At 44.6% G+C, this 17769-nt stretch overlaps 1 protein-coding gene across 5 annotated transcripts; it reads right to left on the reverse strand.

Annotated features, from left to right (window-relative positions):
* Window positions 1–4406: 4406 nt before the first annotated feature.
* On the reverse strand, window positions 4407–17294 carry LOC124045177 (SRSF protein kinase 2-like). 5 transcript variants are annotated; one of them, XM_046364427.1, is made up of 12 exons: window positions 17079–17290; window positions 9655–9755; window positions 8325–8454; window positions 8158–8245; window positions 7764–7851; window positions 7552–7658; window positions 7248–7413; window positions 6961–7037; window positions 6438–6545; window positions 6099–6168; window positions 5886–5978; window positions 4407–5011 (listed from the first exon to the last, which is right to left on the reverse strand). In XM_046364427.1, exons 1-12 carry the CDS (start codon window positions 17129–17131, stop codon window positions 4827–4829), a joined length of 1266 nt encoding a protein of 421 aa, XP_046220383.1. In that variant the 5' UTR covers window positions 17132–17290; the 3' UTR covers window positions 4407–4826. The 5 variants fall into 5 exon arrangements, with proteins under 5 accessions (XP_046220383.1, XP_046220384.1, XP_046220382.1 ...); XM_046364428.1 differs by having other exon boundaries at window positions 8158–8260; window positions 8346–8454; window positions 9655–9758; XM_046364426.1 differs by having other exon boundaries at window positions 9655–9758.
* Between the last annotated feature and the right edge of the window lie 475 nt (window positions 17295–17769).

The raw sequence follows: 17769 nt of genomic DNA on the forward strand, positions 1-17769 counted from the left end.
ATATGTATATGCTTGTAAAATAAATGTTATGATTATTTTTCCATTAAAGAGCTCCCTCTTACATAGCCCTGATGTTCTTCTTCCATACACAATATTGTCTTCCAACATAACCTCTAGAATGACATGACCTACTTCTATTGAAAATCAGACAAAACAAACCTTTGTCTTAACAGATGGAAAACCATACCTTATAAATAATAATATAAATTTCAACGTACATTTAGTTTGGATCAAATTGTATTTAATGTGCTCTACTATCACTGATTTTTCTGATAAGTTCTTTATTGAGGAAAATGTACTACAGCTGTAATATGTGATTGTCTCACCTAGCTATCTTAAGACAACTAACTGTAAGTCGCTCTGGATAAGAGTGTCTGCTAAATGACTACAATGTAATGTAAATGTAATTCAGTATGAGCCAGTGAAGCTTGATCATTATTCTGTTAGCATAGAACAGATCTAGTGAAACAAATCCGACATCTGGCAAGCAAGCACATTACATTTACTCTAGCCCTGATCAGAATAATCAACTAACCTAAATCAAATCACATCAAATCTTATTAGTCACATACACATGGTTAGCAGTAGTTAATGTGAGTGTAGTGAAATGCTTGTGCTTCTAGTTCCGACAGCGCAGTAATATCTAACAAGTAATCTAACCATTTCCAACAACTACCTCATACAAACAAATCTAAATGGGTGAATGAGAATATGAACATAAAAATATATGGATGAGCGATGGCCGAGCTGCATAGGCAAGATAGATGGTATAGAATACAGTATATACCGTACATATGATATGAGTAATGTAAGATATGTAAGCATTATTAAAGTGGAATTATTTAAAGTGGCATTGTTTAAAGTTACTAGTGATCCATTTATTAAAGTGGCCAGTGATTGGGTCTCAATGTAGGCAGCAGCCTCTCTGAGTTAGTGATTGCTGTTTAGCAGTCTGATGGCCTTGAGATAGAAGCTGTTTTTCAGTCTCTCGGTCCCAGCTTTGATGCACCTGTACTGAACTCGCCTTCTGGATGATAGCGGTGTGAACAGGCAGTGGCTTGGGTGGTTGTTGTCCTTGATAATCTTTTTGGCCTTTCTGTGACATCCGGTGCTATAGGTGCCATGGAGGACAGGTAGTTTGCCCCCGGAGAAGCGTTGTGCAGACCGCACCACCCAGCCTTGCGGTTGAGGGTGGTGCAGCTGTGATACAGCCGACAGGATGCTCTCAATTGTGCATCTGTAAAGGTTTGTCAGGGTTTTGGGTGACAAGCCGAATTCCTTCAGCCTCCTGAGGTTGAAGAGGCGCTGGTGCGCCTTCTTCACCACACTGTCTATGTGGGTGGACCATTTCAGTTTGTCTCTGATGTGTACGCCGAGGAACTTAAAACTTTCCACCTTCTCCACTGCTGTCCCTTCGATGTGGATAGGGGGGTGCTCCCTCTGCTGTTTCCTGAAGTCCATAATCATCTCCTTTGTTTTGTTGGTGTTGAGTGAGAGGTTGTTTTCCTGACACCACACTCTGAGTGCCCTCACCTCCCCCCTGTAGGATGTCTTGTCGTTGTTGGTAATCAAGTGCACTACTGTTGGGTTGTCTGCAAACTTGATGACTGAGTTGGAGGCGTGCATGGCCATGCAGTCCTGAGTGAACAGGACGTACAGGAGGGGGTTGAGCAAGCAACCTTGTGGCCCCAAGTGTTGAGGGTCAGCAAAGTTGAGATGTTGTTTCCTACCTTCACCATCTGGGTGTCAGAAAGTCCAGGTCCCAATTTCCCAGGGCCTCCAGCTTGATGATGAGCTAGGAGGGTACTATAATGTTGAATGCTGAGCTGTAGTCAATGAACAGCATTCATACATAGGTATCCCTCGTGTCCAGATGGGATAGGGCAGTGTGCAGTGTGATGGCGATTGCATCATCTGTAGACCTTTTGAGGTGGAATGCAAACTGAAGTGGGTCTAGGGTGGCCGGTAAGGTGGGGGTGATATGATTCTTGACTAGTCTCTCAATGCACTTCATGATGACAGAAGGGAGTGCTATGGGGCGGTAGTCATTTAGTTCAGTTATCTTTGCCGTCTTGGGTACAGAAACAATGGTGGCCATCTTGTAGCATGTGGGGACAGCAAACTGGAATAGGGAGCGATTGAATATGCCCGTCTGGGCCAGCATCCTTGCGAGGGTTAACACGTTTAAATGTTTTACTAACGTTGGACACGGAGAAGGAGAGGGGGGGTCCAGTCCTTGTTAGCGAGCCGCGACTGTGGCGCTGTCTTATCCTCAAAGCGGGCAAAGAAGGTTTTTCGTATGTCTGGAAGCGTGACGTCTATGTCTGTGACGTAGCGGGTTTTCTTTTTGTAGTCCGTGATTTCCTGTAGACCCTGCCACATACGTCTTGTGTCTGAGCCGTTGAATTGGGACTTCACTTTATCCCTGTACTGACATTTCGCTTGTTTGATTGCATTTTGGAGGGAATTAACTACACTGTTTATATTCAGCCATATTCCCAGACCTCTTTCCATGGTTAAATGTGGTGGTTTACCCTTTCAGTTTTGCGTGAATGCCGCCATCCATCCACGGTTTCTGGTTAGGGTAGGCTTTAATAGTCACAGTGGGTACAACATTTCTTCTTTATAAACTCACTCACCGAGTCAGTGTATAAATCGATGTTGTTATCAATCTCTTGGGAGATAATATGGCCGACATTTGATTGTAAGGAATTCTAGGTCGAGTGAGCAGAAGGACTTGAGTTCCTGTATGTTGTTATGATTACACCATGAGTCGTTAGTCATCAAGCATACACCCCTAGATTTTATCTCTGTCAGTGCGATGCATGGAGAAGCCCGGTGGCTGAACATATTCTGACAACATATCCCAAGAGAGCCATGTTTCCGTGAAACAGAGAATGTTTCAATCTCTGATCTCTCTCTGGAAGGCAACCCTTGCTCGAATTTCATCTACCTTGTTGTCAAGAGACTGGATATTGGCGAGTAGTATACTCGGGAGCGGTGGGCGATGTGCACGTCTATGGAGCTTGACCAGGAGGCCGCTACGTCTGCCCCTTCTGCAGCACCGTTGTTTTGGGTTGGCTTCTGGGATTAGGTCCATTGTTCTGGGTGGTGGTCCAAACAGAGGATTTGCTTTGGGATTGTAATGTTGGTAAATTGAAGTCGCTATTATATCCAATAGTTCTTCCCGGCTGTATGTAACTTAAGATTTCCTGTGGTAACAATGTAAGAAATAATACATTAAAAAAACAAAATACTGCATAGTTTCCTAAGAACTCGAAGCGAGGCGACCATCTTTGTCGACGCCATCTTGCACTAAGTATAATATAATAATAATATATGCCATTCAGCAGACGCTTTTATCCAAAGCGACTTACAGTCATGTGTGCATAAAAGCATGTGTTCCATGATCTCGCCATCACGGTTGACAACTCCATTGTGTCCTCCTCCCAGAGCGCTAAGAACCTTGGCGTGATCCTGGACAACACCCTGTCGTTCTCAACTAACATCAAGGCGGTGGCCCGTTCCTGTAGGTTCATGCTCTACAACATCCGCAGAGTACGACCCTGCCTCACACAGGAAGCGGCGCAGGTCCTAATCCAGGCACTTGTCATCTCCCGTCTGGATTACTGCAACTCGCTGTTGGCTGGGCTCCCTGCCTGTGCCATTAAACCCCTACAACTCATCCAGAACGCCGCAGCCCGTCTAGTGTTCAACCTTCCCAAGTTCTCTCACGTCACCCCGCTCCTCCGCTCTCTCCACTGGCTTCCAGTTGAAGCTCGCATCCGCTACAAGACCATGGTGCTTGCCTACGGAGCTGTGAGGGGAACGGCACCTCAGTACCTCCAGGCTCTGATCAGGCCCTACACCCAAATAAGGGCACTGCGTTCATCCACCTCTGGCCTGCTCGCCTCCCTACCACTGAGGAAGTACAGTTCCCGCTCAGCCCAGTCAAAACTGTTCGCTGCTCTGGCTCCCCAATGGTGGAACAAACTCCCTCACGACGCCAGGACAGCGGAGTCAATCACCACCTTCCGGAGACACCTGAAACCCCACCTCTTTAAGGAATACCTAGGATAGGATAAAGTAATCCTTCTCACCCCCCCCTTAAAATATTTAGATGCACTATTGTAAAGTGGCTGTTCCACTGGATGTCATAAGGTGAATGCACCAATTTGTAAGTCGCTCTGGATAAGAGCGTCTGCTAAATGACTTAAATGTAAAAATGTAAATGCATACATTCTACGTATGGGTGGTCCCGGGAATCGAACCCACTACCCTGGCGTTACAAGCGCCATGCTCTACCAACTGAGCTACAGAAGTACCTATCACCATCTTGGGGAAACTACAAGTAGACGAAAAGAGAAGGCATGCAGATGTAAGCCCAAAAGAGACAATGGAAACAATACATTTCTAGCAAAACATGATTTATTGTATGCTGTAAAAAATAACTACAAATATACAGTAGTACAATTGGTGCAGTGCACTGTGCAGCACAGCAGTGGAAAGTCTTGAGCACAAGTACTACATTTCAGTAAATCACACAACACTTATATAAGTGTGTACTTCATACATTCATTACACTACAGATAATCAAATGCCCCATACATTTATCAGAAGAGACAAATCTAGTCTTACTTAATGAATGAACATAAAATAGTACATTTCACCCGGAACATTGGCATCGAGCCAATTGGCAAAATGTATACTGTATATCTTTCCCATAGTCTTAGTGACTCAGCACCACTGTGTTTGTCTCTGCATAACACTTTTACATAACACATTTATCTACTAGCTTGGTATCAAGTTGGCTCCAGGGCCAGGGTTCAGGAGCTAAGCCATGGGTGCAGGAGACACTGGGCAGCACTGGCCCTCCTCTCCGGCTGGAAGTCCAACATATGCAACAGGAAGTCAGAGAACAGAGAGGCCTCCTTCAGCATGAAGTGGTACTTCTCCACCAACACCTCATATAGACCCCAGGGCCGCAGCACTCCGATATGACGCATGTCACCTGGGAGAACACATAATAGAGAGGAGGAAAGACATTGGAGGTAAGTACAAGAGAGCTTTGTGACTTGGAAAGAAAATGTATTCTTTGTAGGTTTGACTTCACAAAAAAGTACACTATGATTTGTCAAAATTTGACAAGGTACAAATCTGTCGTTCTGCCCCTGAACAGGCAGTTAACCCACTGTTCCTAGGCCGTCATTGAAAATAAGAATTTGTTCTTAACTGACTTGCCTAGTAAAATAAAGGTAAAAAATAATAATAAATAAAAAAAACATTTAAAAAAATGAGCATCTGCAGGGGGGCCTCCCGAGTGGCGCAGCGGTCTAAGGCACTGCATCGCAGTGCTTGAGGCGTCACTACAGAACCTTGTTCGATCCTAGGCTGTGTCACAGCCGGCCGTGACCAGGAGACCCATGAGGCGGCACACAATTGGCCCAGTGTCGTCTGGGTTAGGGGAGGGTTTGGCCAGCCAGGTTTTCCTTGACCCATTGCACTCTCAAGGTGACCCATAGCGACTCAAGGTGTCGGGCCGGGCGCCTGCAAGCTGTCCTTGGTTGCCAGCTGGACGGTGTTTCCTCCGACACATTGGTGCGGCTGTGCTCCTTGACTTGGCATCTTTCCCAGGGTATGGACAGCAGTGTGTCAAGAAGCAGTGTGGCTTGGCAGGGTTGTGTTTCAGAGGACGCATATCTCTCGACCTTCATCTCTCCTGAGTCCTTAGGGGAGTTGCAGTGATGGGACAAGACTGTAGTTATCACGAAATTGGGGAGATATTTGGGTAAAAGTACCACAACAAAATAAAAAATCGAATAAAATAATGAGAATCTGCAACATTTACATCAATTGATGATTTTCAAAGCAAATCCTTCACTCACCTTTGCTATTGAAGTACTCCATGGAATACTTGCCAGACAAGGCTACTGCTGCAGGGACTTTACCAAGGAGCTCTATTATGTGAGCGATGTGGTCTGGAGGGAACAGAACCAAAACCCCACTGGATAAACAATTATGCAAAAGTCACAAAGTGGACACAATGTTATCTCCATTGAATCCTATGTCAATATTTGTCATGCCTAATATCGACATACCTTCCTCTAAAGAAAAGGTCTTCCCAGCTTTGGGCTCAAATAATGAATCCCCAGTGACCAACTCAAAAGCCTAGAATAAAAAGAAGAAGAATTGAATTGCCTGGAACTATTCTGTAGTGGCATCTATCGTATAAGCTGCTAAAGGAGTGGGTGAATTTGTCTTGATGTAAAGAGTGCTGGTAGACTGGAAGGGTAACTGAACGACACAAGAGTTAAGTGATGCAAGTGAATCAGAGGAGACAGGAGATAACATGGTTTTACTTCAGTGAAGCTGTAAACAGATGCAGACTGTAAGTGTTGTTGCGGGTGTGTTGGTTGTATGGTGGTTGTCTCTCTTACCATGCAGGCTACACTCCAGATGTCTGCTGGTGGGCCGTAGTCAGAGCCCAATAGAACCTCTAGTGAACGGTACTGACGGGTCTGAATCTCCTCACAGAAATGTTTGTACTGGAATGTCACACATAGCAAAGGCAGCGTGTGAAATACAGTCCTGACCCCAGGGCAGTATCCCACATTAGTTACTCTTATTTTCTAACCAACTACTGAATACGAATGGCAACGGTTCATAAAGACGTCGTAATTCCGATATGATGTCAATGTTTTAGCGCTTTCCACTGAGTTTTTAAACTATGGCGTGCAACATGGTTCCACGCACCAATAAATCAGCACAATCTACTTTTGCGGGTTTTGAAATTGGCTGCTTCTTGGAGCTAAAATTGGGTCATGTTTACTGTGCTAATGACTACACACAAAAAAAGAGTAACAGAGAGCAATGTACAACATGAAATTAGTAAATGAGGCATTTGTAGTAATTGCATGGGGGATGCTATTTCACAATCGCTGACTGACTGATCATACCCACCACCCAACAAGAGCTTCCCAGGTCAGCAATCTTTACTGTGATTTTCTTCAGACTGATGGGAGTGACCAGGTCCTTCTCTGAATAGACAGTAAGAGATGAACAACATACAGTATAGGGTTATGATCTGATTTAAACACTTCAACAGCATACTGGACACAGGCAATCTGAAGTTACATAGAAACAGAATACTAGCCTTGATGTCCAGTAAACAGATTAATTTTCTGGTCCATTCAGTCATATGACTTTACAGAGTTCTATAACACCTGTAGCTGGACAGTGAACACTACCTGCTGTGCTCCTTGTCTTGGCATCTTTCCCAGGGTATGGACAGGCACTGCCCCCTGCTGTCTGTTTTGGGTTCTGCTCCTCCAAACATAACAGTATATTCTCAGGCTTGATGTCTGTGTGGATGATTTTACATTGAGTGTGCAGGTAGTCCAATGCCTGAAGAACCTACAGGGAAAGAGTGATGGCACTGTGAACTCCAACTACTCCTGCATCAAACTAAAGATGCATCCATTAGTGTAGTGATTCGATGACAGCCCAAATGTTTCGACTCATCTCATACTATGAACTCTGTCACTCTTTTACCTGAGCAATGACCTGTTTGACCCAAGACAGCGATAGCCCTGGGTTTCCAAAACAGACTTGCCAACAGCGGAGGTCTGGTCCTAGCAGCTCCAGCACTAGGCATACATCTTCACACAGGAGGTCAAGGAACCAAAGACGCTCCCTACGGTGTCAAATGTTGCTGCAGGTTTGTGTGTGTGTATGTCATGACTATGCAGTCTGAGAAAGGATACGAACCCCGTTGACCCCAGCTATCTTAAACTCATCCAGCAGTTGGACTATCCTCCGGCTTTGGAGGTGACGAGCAGTGGGACCACTGGCCTGAGGGGGAGAGGGGCAGAGGCAGGTGAGAGAGGTTAAAGTCAGGGTCCGGACTATACTGGTCGAGTACTTGTTTAAATAGAGAGAGATGGGTCTGTATGAGACAAGGGAGAAAAATAATGAACCATGAAAGCATGGGTGGATGTGAATAAGTGGTAGTGACAGATAAATAACACGTGGACTAAGAGCAAAACGTGTTATTCATGTATGCCCTATTGCCCTTAGAGAAGAGTTAGGGGTGAGGATGAGAAAGTGATAGAGGAAGCAGAGAAAGAGAAATGAAGAGAGACAAGAAGGGAGACTCACACAGCGTAGCAGAGTCAATTCGTCTTGCCCAGCCTGTGTGAATCCTTCTCCACTCTTCAAAACCTTCACGGCCACTCGCCTGCCAAATCTGCACATACAGAGACTGTTTTAATCACACTAGAGCTTTTCCTATATGACAAGAAGAAGATATTTGAGTAAATCCTCACACAGCAACATAGTGAATGAACCTGAGGTCCAAGCAGAGCCATACAGTGGAGAAGTATCCCCAGCCCAACTTAGACAGAACCTGGTATCTCCTGTTGAAGGTGTCTCCAATGTGAACAGGGTGGTACCCCCCTATTGAAACATACAGGATGATAGCAAATAGTTATTACTCCAACTTTTATTTTATTTTTTATTTTATTTAACCTTCACTTAACCAGGTAGGCCAGTTGAGAACAAGTTCTCATTTCCAACTGCGACCTGGCCAAGATAAAGCAAAGCAGTGTGACAAAAAAAAAACAGTTACACATAAACAAACATACAGTCAATAACACAATAGAAAAATCTATGTACAGTGTGTGCAAATGTAGAAGAGTAGGGAGGTAAGGCAGGAAAAAGGCCATAGAGGCGAAATAATTACAAATTTAGCATTAACACTGGAGCGATAGATGTGCCGATGATAATGTGCAAGTAGAGATACTGGGGCGCAAAAGAGCAAGAGGATAAATAACAATATGGGGATGAGGTGGGTGTGGTATTTACAGATTGGCTGTGTACAGGTACAGTGATCGGAAAGCTGCTCTGACAGCTGATGCTTAAAGTTAGAGAGGGAGATATAAGACTTCAGCTTCAGTGATTTTTGCAATTCGTTCAAGTCATTGGCAGCAGAGAACTGGAAGGAAAGGCGGCCAAAGTAAGTGTTGGCTTTGGAGATGACCAGTGAAATATACCTGCTGGAGCGTGTGCTACAGGTGGGTGTTGCTGGTGACCAGTGTGCTGAGATAAGACGGGGCTTTACCTAGCAAAGACTTATAGATGACCTGGAGCCAGTGGGCTTGGCGCCGAATATGTAGTGAGGGCCAGCCAACAAGAGCATACAGGTCGCAGTGGTGCTTTATTTTGTAAACGACATCGCCGAAGTCAAGGATCAGCAGGATAGTCAGTTTTACAAGGGTATGTTTGGCAGCATGAGTGAAGGAGGCTTTGTTGCAAAAAAGGAAGCCAAATCTAGATTTAATTTTGGATTGGCGATGCTTAATGTGAGTCTGGAAGGAGAGTTTACAGTCTAACCAGACACCTAGGTATTTGTAGTTGTCCACATATTCTAAGTCAGAACTGTCCAGAGTAGTGATGCTAGTCGGGCGGGTGGGTGCGGGCAGCAATCGGTTGAAGAGCATGCATTTAGTTTTACTAGCCACGGAAGGCCTCCAACTACTGTATTTACTGTGTAAACACGGTACTCAATACAAACAGACTATGTGTATGCTGGAAAGGAGTGAATAGGACAACAAGACATGTAAGGAGAAAGACAGATTGAGTAGACCCATATCAGACCATGGCAGTATTCTCGGGGGTCCTCTCTGTCCAGTGACTCCTCTGGCTCTAGCTGTTCCAAACGATTCAGCTTATCAAGTCCATTGGATGTCCCAGGTTTACTGCTGCAACAAACACACACATGCAAATACACTTACACAAAGACACACACTGTCTACATACTGTGCACACACTGTCAACCTATCTGATCCCACACAGGGCAGAGATGTGACCCTTCTGTGTCTAAGTCAGTGTTGGGTTGCTGGGAGCAGACAGGGTGAGACTACTTTTAGACACTTCCCTGGGTGTTCACATGGATACCCAGCTGACAGGACTCAGAATGGGTCTCAGACATTTAATAGACATGCCACTATAGTCTACAGCCAGATGGACTACATGCGGTGGCAACCCGTCATTCAGGGCAGGTGGGGTAGAGCCCCACCTGAAAATCTAAATAAAGTTGACAATCTACTGGCAAATCCCTTTTAATCCATGTCGTAAGAAGAGAAATAACGAAGAGAAATTATAGATAAAATGTTTCGGTGCTCATCGGCCATTTGGACATAAACATTACACAACAGGGTAGAAATCGCAAATTGAACAATGAGTGGTTTGGAAAGAATCAGTGACAATGGCTAACTGCAAGCATAGCAAATAAATCACTAGCCTGCTATTCAGTGCAGTGGCCCTGTGTCCCACCTCTGGGATTAAGTGTCTATTTTCCAAGTTTAAAATGATAAACGTTCAACATTGGCCATGCTGTCAATGAAGCATGATTTATGCCGCGCTCAAAACAACTGTTAACTCGGAACTGCAAAAATTTGACTTCAGTGAGTTCAAGACAACTGGGAATTCCGGAAAAAAACGAGCTCCGACTGGGAAATACATTTTCAGCATTTACATTTTGAACCGTCATTGTAAGTCGGGAACTCGGGCATCTTTCTAGAGCTACGACCTAAAGATCAATGATGTCATCATGATTCAACCCAGTTGTCTTGAAAGCACCATAAATCCAGAGAAAGCCAGACTTTGACGACAAAATTTGCCCATGAAGGACCGCCATGCCACCTTCCTGTTCAAGTGAGCACAGCACAACAAAGTGAGTCCAAAAACGTCTTGTCTGCTGCTGCAAAAATTACATAATATGCCAGGGAGATATGTATACTGTAGCTAAGAAAGTAATACTAAGTGTATGTTGTGTAGTAAGCTGTTAGTAGCCCATGTGCCTCACCCTGGCAGTAAATTAGGCTGAATGAACTGTTTCGCTGCCAGACAAGGCTCCGCTGATAGCCAGGTGTAGCAGTGGTAAGATGTTGGGACAGCTTTTTGTAGGATCTAACAGTTTGTGGGCACCGTTTGTCACCGTTATAGTGCCATTAATGTATTGTTTAGTGTTGTGTTGCGTAGTGGCTTTGCTGGCAAGCATCCCACGTATTATAATTTTTTTGCCCCACCAAGATTTACAGTGCCTTGCGAAAGTGTTCGGCCCCCTTGAACTTTGCAACCTTTTGCCACATTTCAGGCTTCAAACATAAAGATTTTACATTTTACATTTAAGTCATTTAGCAGACGCTCTTATCCAGAGCGACTTACAAATTGGTGCAATCACCTTATGACATCCAGTGGGACAGTCACTTAACAATAGTGCATCTAAAACTTAGGGGGGGTGGGGTGAGAGGGATTACTTAACCTATCCTAGGTATTCCTTAAAGAGGTGGGGTTTCAGGTGTCTCCGGAAGGTGGTGATTGACTCCGCTGTCCTGGCGTCGTGAGGGAGTTTGTTCCACCATTGGGGGCCAGGGCAGCGAACAGTTTTGACTGGGCTGAGCGGGAGCTGTACTTCCTCAGTGGTAGGGAGGCGAGCAGGCCAGAGGTGGATGAACGCAGTGCCCTTGTTTGGGTGTAGGGCCTGATCAGAGCCTGGAGGTACTGAGGTGCCGTTCCCCTCACAGCTCCGTAGGCAAGCACCATGGTCTTGTAGCGGATGCGAGCTTCAACTGGAAGCCAGTGGAGAGAACGGAGGAGCGGGGTGACGTGAGAGAACTTGGGAAGGTTGAACACCAGACGGGCTATTTGGCGTTCTGGATGAGTTGAAGGGGTTTAATGGCACAGGCAGGGAGCCCAGCCAACAGCGAGTTGCAGTAATCCAGACGGGAGATGACAAGTGCCTGGATTAGGACCTGCGCCGCTTCCTGTGTGAGGCAGGGTCGTACTCTGCGGATGTTGTAGAGCATGAACCTACAGGAACGGGCCACCGCCTTGATGTTAGTTGAGAACGACAGGGTGTTGTCCAGGATCACGCCAAGGTTCTTGGCGCTCTGGGAGGAGGACACAATGGAGTTGTCAACCGTGATGGCGAGATCATGGAACGGGCAGTCCTTCCCCGGGAGGAAGAGCAGCTCCGTCTTGCCGAGGTTCAGCTTGAGGTGGTGATCCGTCATCCACACTGATATGTCTGCCAGACATGCAGAGATGCGATTCGCCACCTGGTCATCAGAAGGGGGAAAGGAGAAGATTAATTGTGTGTGTCTGCATAGCAATGATAAGAGAGACCATGTGAGGTTATGACAGAGCCAAGTGACTTGGTGTATAGCGAGAATAGGAGAGGGCCAAGAACAGAGCCCTGGGGACACCAGTGGTGAAGCGCGTGGTGAGGAGACAGATTCTCGCCACGCCACCTGGTAGGAGCGACCTGTCAGGTAAACGCAATTGCGTTCAGTGCAGATGCCCAACTCGGAGAGGGTGGAGAGGAGGATCTGATGGTTCACAGTATAAAAGGCAGCCGATAGATCTAGAAGGATGAGAGCAGAGGAGAAGAGTTAGCTTTAGCAGTGCGGAGCGCCTCCGTGATACAGAGGAGAGCAGTCTCAGTTGAATGACTAGTCTTGAAACCTGACTGATTTGGATCAAGAAGGTCATTCAGAGAGAGATAGCGGGAGAGCTGGCCAAGGACGGCACGTTCAAGAGTTTTGGAGAGAAAAGAAAGAAGGGATACTGGTCTGTAATTGTTGACATCGGAGGGATCGAGTGTAGGTTTTTTCAGAAGGGTGCAACTCTCGCTCTCTTGAAGACGGAAGGGACGAAAGCCAACGGTCAGGGATGAGTTGATGAGCGAGGTGAGGACCGGGAGAAGGTCTCCGGAAATGGTCTGGAGAACAGAGGAGGGGATAGGGTCAAGCGGGCAGGTTGTTGGGCGGCCGGCCGTCACAAACGCGAGATTTCATCTGGAGAGAGAGGGAGAAAGAGGTCAGAGCACAGGGTAGGGCAGTGTGAGCAGAACCAGCGGTGTCGTTTGACTTAGCAAACGAGGATCGGATGTCGTCGACCTTCTTTTCAAAATGGTTGAATGAAGTCATCTGCAGACAAGGGAGGAGGGGGGAGGGGGCGGAGGATTCAGGAGGGAGGAGAAGGTGGCAAAGAGCTTCCTAGGGTTGGAGGCAGAAGCTTGGAATTTAGCGTGGTAGAAAGTGGCTTTAGCAGCAGAGACAGAGGAGGAAAATGTAGAGAGGAGGGAGTGAAAGGATGCCAGGTCCGCAGGGAGGCGAGTTTTCCTCCATTTCCGCTCGGCTGCCCGGAGCCCTGTTCTGTGAGCTCGCAATGAGATATAAAACTGGTATTTTTTGTGAAGAATCAACAACAAGTGGGACACAATCATGAAGTGGAACGACATTTATTGGATATTTCAAACTTTTTTAACAAATCAAAAACTGAAAAATTGGGCGTGCAAAATTATTCAGCCCCCTTAAGTTAATACTTTGTAGCGCCACCTTTTGCTGCGATTACAGCTGTAAGTCGCTTGGGGTATGTCTCTATCAGTTTTGCACATCGAGAGACTGAAAATGTTTCCCATTCCTCCTTGCAAAACCGCTCGAGCTCAGTGAGGTTGGATGGAGAGCATTTGTGAACAGCAGTTTTCAGTTTTTTCCACAGATTCTCGATTGGATTCAGGTCTGGACTTTGACTTGGCCATTCTAACACCTGGACACCTGGATATGTGGATATGTGGATATACCTGGATATTTTTGAACCATTCCATTGTAGATTTTGCTTTATGTTTTGGATCATTGTCTTGTTGGAAGACAAATCTCCGTCCCAGTCTCAGGTCTTTTGCAGACTCCATCAGGTTTTCTTCCAGAATGGTCCTGTATTTGGCTCCATCCATCTTCCCATCAATTTTAACCATCTTCCCTGTCCCTGCTGAAGAAAAGCAGGCCCAAACCATGATGCTGCCACCACCATGTTTGACAGTGGGGATGGTGTGTTCAGGGTGATGAGCTGTGTTGCTTTTACGCCAAACATAACGTTTTGCATTGTTGCCAAAAAGTTCAATTTTGGTTTCATCTGACCAGAGCACCTTCTTTCACATGTTTGATGTGTCTCCCAGGTGGCTTGTGGCAAACTTTAAACAACACTTTTTATGGATATCTTTAAGAAATGGCTTTCTTCTTGCCACTCTTCCATAAAGGCCAGATTTGTGCAATATACGACTGATTGTTGTCCTATGGACAGAGTGTCCCACCTCAGCTGTAGATCTCTGCAGTTCATCCAGAGTGATCATGGGCCTCTTGGCTGCATCTCTGATCAGTCTTCTCCTTGTATGAGCTGAAAGTTTAGAGGGACGGCCAGGTCTTGGTAGATTTGCAGTGGTCTGATACTCCTTCCATTTCAATATTATCGCTTGCACAGTGCTCCTTGGGATGGTTAAAGCTTGGGAAATCTTTTTGTATCCAAATCCGGCTTTACACTTCTTCACAACAGTATCTTGGACCTGCCTGGTGTGTTCCTTGTTCTTCATGATGCTCTCTGCGCTTTTAACGGACCTCTGAGACTATCACAGTGCAGGTGCATTTATACGGAGGCTTGATTACACACAGGTGGATTGTATTTATCATCATTAGTCATTTAGGTCAACATTGGATCATTCAGAGATCCTCACTGAACTTCTGGAGAGAGTTTGCTGCACTGAAAGTAAAGGGGCTGAATAATTTTGCACGCCCAATTTTTCAGTTTTTTATTTGTTAAAAAAGTTTGAAATATCCAATAAATGGCGTTCCACTTCATGATTGTGACACAGTTTTATATCTTTATGTTTGAAGCCTGAAATGTGGCAAAAGGTTGCAGAGTTCAAGGGGGCCGAATACTTTCGCAAGGCACTGTACATGCTAAAATCACCACTGACTACATGTACCTCACTGTGACCCTCCGTAAAAGAGGCAAAGGTCAAATTCATTAGGATATGCTATATCAGGTTAGTGTACTACAAATATTGTCTTGTGTAGATCTGTCAATTATTGCTCCTTTTCTGAATAATTTATTTATAGTCAAATATCCTCTCCAGGACAGTCTCTCAGAATTTTGTGGCTCCAGTTCAGAGCGTGGATATTGGCCCAGGTCCTTGACACTGTGACAGACCCAGTGAAACTCTAAACTGTCATTCACCTCCAGAGGCACTAAAATAATGCACACATTCTCATTGTGTGCCAGGCGAGCTATACATGGAGCCCCTGCCTCTTTGGCCATGGAAAAAAAGGTTAGGGTCAAGCTATAAATTGGTTTCCATTTACTGAGGCAAACCCTAAGTCTGGGTTCAAGTCTTTTTAAGCTAACATTCCACTTCTTGCCTCTCTATGTCATTGCCACAGAGACTGGCCTTGAGGCAATGTCAATGTTCAATATGCAGCTAGGTTTATGGCAGAATTGCTCATTGGTCGATGGAAATAATAACATTCATATTTTCCATGAAAACATGTAGAACCTCAAAAATATAATTATAATTATAACAAAGTAAAAAACAAACATTTAGCTGTTAACTAGGCAAGTTATTGTATTTTGAGGCTTACAAATCAAACCAGCCAGGTTTTGTGATTGGAATTGCAGTATGTATTTAGTTTGAGAAGTTAGACTTCAGCTAGCAACTTTTGACAGATTGGTTTCATCTGGACAAATTTTTTTTGATTAGCAACCAGATACCAACATGTTCTCTGGTGAAAAATAGTTATCCAGCACCAATTAAGTGATGATGCCCTCGAAGCTGGTGTTTGGAGGATAGATTGGCAAGGGTGTTGCCAATATATCCTCCAAACACTGGCTTCGAGGGCATTATCACTTTTATACAACGGGTTACCAACATATTCAAATAATGATTGACATATTTTAATTAAAAACATTTTATGAATTTATTCATACTATTTCATCCTTCCACAAGATATAGTCCTGAAGATATAGTCCCGTCACAAATCTAGGGCTGGTCGTTCATTCTATCGGTTCAGTTGCTCGAGATGCAACCCAGTCGTTCAGTCTTTTTGTTCTGTATCTACGGACGCGACCCAGTCGTTCGTTCGAGATGTTCCATTGCCATACAGGCTGGCAACGTTCGTATCTCTTGATTGCTAGATAGCCAACTACGGCTAATTTACAGTCACGTCTACAAGCCAGCATAACGGCAAAGTAGCTTCATTTGCTTTGTTTAAGCTGTTTTCTGTAGACATTTGGATACATCCCTAACAATGAGTTGATGAGGTGTGATTTTGTCTGGCATAAAACATGTGCTCACTCGTCAGGACACTGTTGTTCAAAAGAGCTAGCCAACAACACAGCTAACACAATCACTTCAAACTGAAGCTGGAGAGACGGCAAACTTGCTGCACTTCCTTTCATTTGCCCTTTTTTCAATTTACATTTCTTTGTATATATCCATAAAAATGATGCCAGCTGATCCATGATTTTGACTGGTTGAGAAACGCTGCCTGCCTGTCTGTCTGGCCCTGATTCCAGGCTCGTTCATTACTATGGTACAAGTGGAGATCGAATTTGAATATTGAAATACTGTTGCAAATGGAGAGACAGACAGCAAAGTTTATACAAATATGTTGAAAACTAAATGTTAGTCTAAAATAAATGTGAGATAATATCTAGATGATTTTTATAGTGGAGATCATGTTTATAAATAGCTGATGAGACAGTGGATTGCACAGTCAGATGGAACAGAGTAAATAGGCATTTTAGCGTCGTAGATTTAGCCGTGGTAATTTGTGATTGGAGGATAGCTGTGAGGGTTATCGAATCAGGATCAGCTCCTCTGTTCTCCTCAATCTCAGTAATGATAGAATGTTCATATTTGAAGATGGCAGAAAGGCTGGCCTCCTTGTCAATGACAAGGAGTGGAATGTTAGCTAAAGAGATTGGCACCAGGCTAGCTAACAACCACACACAGGGTTAAAGTCCTCTGGTTAAGACCTGTTCCTCAAAAATATTTCTTAATTCAAAAAATACCATACTTCCACTCATTGACTTTGTGACTTGCTATGGGTAACAGGTGTGTCTCACTGACAATTTAGTGGGCAGCCAGGTTACAGGTTTAGAGGTGCACCTTTCAATTAGTAATAACCAAGTCAGTGTACTGTTCTAGATCTGGCATACTTATAGTGAGAACAGATGATACTTACGTTTTTTGAGCCAACTGTACAGAAGTCTGAGCTGAGCACATATTCCTCTCCATGACTGAGTATACAGAGCCTGTATACAGTAGGACTCTGACTGCCTGTGACCAGTCAGCAGTGTTTATGTATGAGGAGCCGGCCAGGTCTAAACATGGAAATCCCCAACCCCCCAACTCTCTCTCTCTGTCCTCTTCTTTTGCTCTTTCTTCCCTTCACCCCCACTCTGTATATCTCTCCACAGCTGTGAAAGGGTAGAGGGAAGAGGAAATGACAGCTGTGTGGGGTTACTGGGGGGTTTAACGACCCCAGTCCAACAGTTCATGATCTCACAGGAACGCCAGGGCACCCCTTATCCCACCATGTGCAAATACCTGTACAGTATGATATATCAAAACAAGGAATAATAATAATACCTTTTCAATGCAAGTAACAAAATGCTTCACCTCATAAAAAATATAATTAGATAAAAGTACTAACAAAGAAACAAAGACAGGAGGAAGGAGAATGAAAAACATCAATTGAAATCATAAATTGAAAATCATGAATTGAAATCATACATGAAAAGCATCTTTATAAAAGTGTGTCTTCAGCAGAGATGTAAAAATAGGCACAAGCCTGATCTCCTCTGGTAGACAATTGCAAAGTCTAGGGGCCCTAATGCAAATGCCCAGTCTCCTGTCATTTTCAACCAAGACTT

The sequence above is a fragment of the Oncorhynchus gorbuscha genome, linkage group LG10 (assembly GCF_021184085.1).
Source record: "Oncorhynchus gorbuscha isolate QuinsamMale2020 ecotype Even-year linkage group LG10, OgorEven_v1.0, whole genome shotgun sequence".
Lineage (NCBI taxonomy): Eukaryota > Metazoa > Chordata > Actinopteri > Salmoniformes > Salmonidae > Oncorhynchus > Oncorhynchus gorbuscha.

What these genes read in the sequence shown, in the direction of transcription:
- LOC124045177 (XM_046364426.1), bottom strand. Translation starts at nt 17,131, where the DNA reads ATGGAGAGGAATATGTGCTCAGCTCAGACTTCTGTACAGTTGGCTCAA. An exon ending in TTCATTCACTATGTTGCTGT is followed by an intron (nt 8,246 to 8,324) that starts GTGAGGATTTAC and finishes CTGTATGTGCAG; the next exon opens with ATTTGGCAGGCGAGTGGCCG. An exon ending in TCTGGAGTGTAGCCTGCATG is followed by an intron (nt 6,169 to 6,437) that starts GTAAGAGAGACA and finishes TTTTTATTCTAG; the next exon opens with GCTTTTGAGTTGGTCACTGG.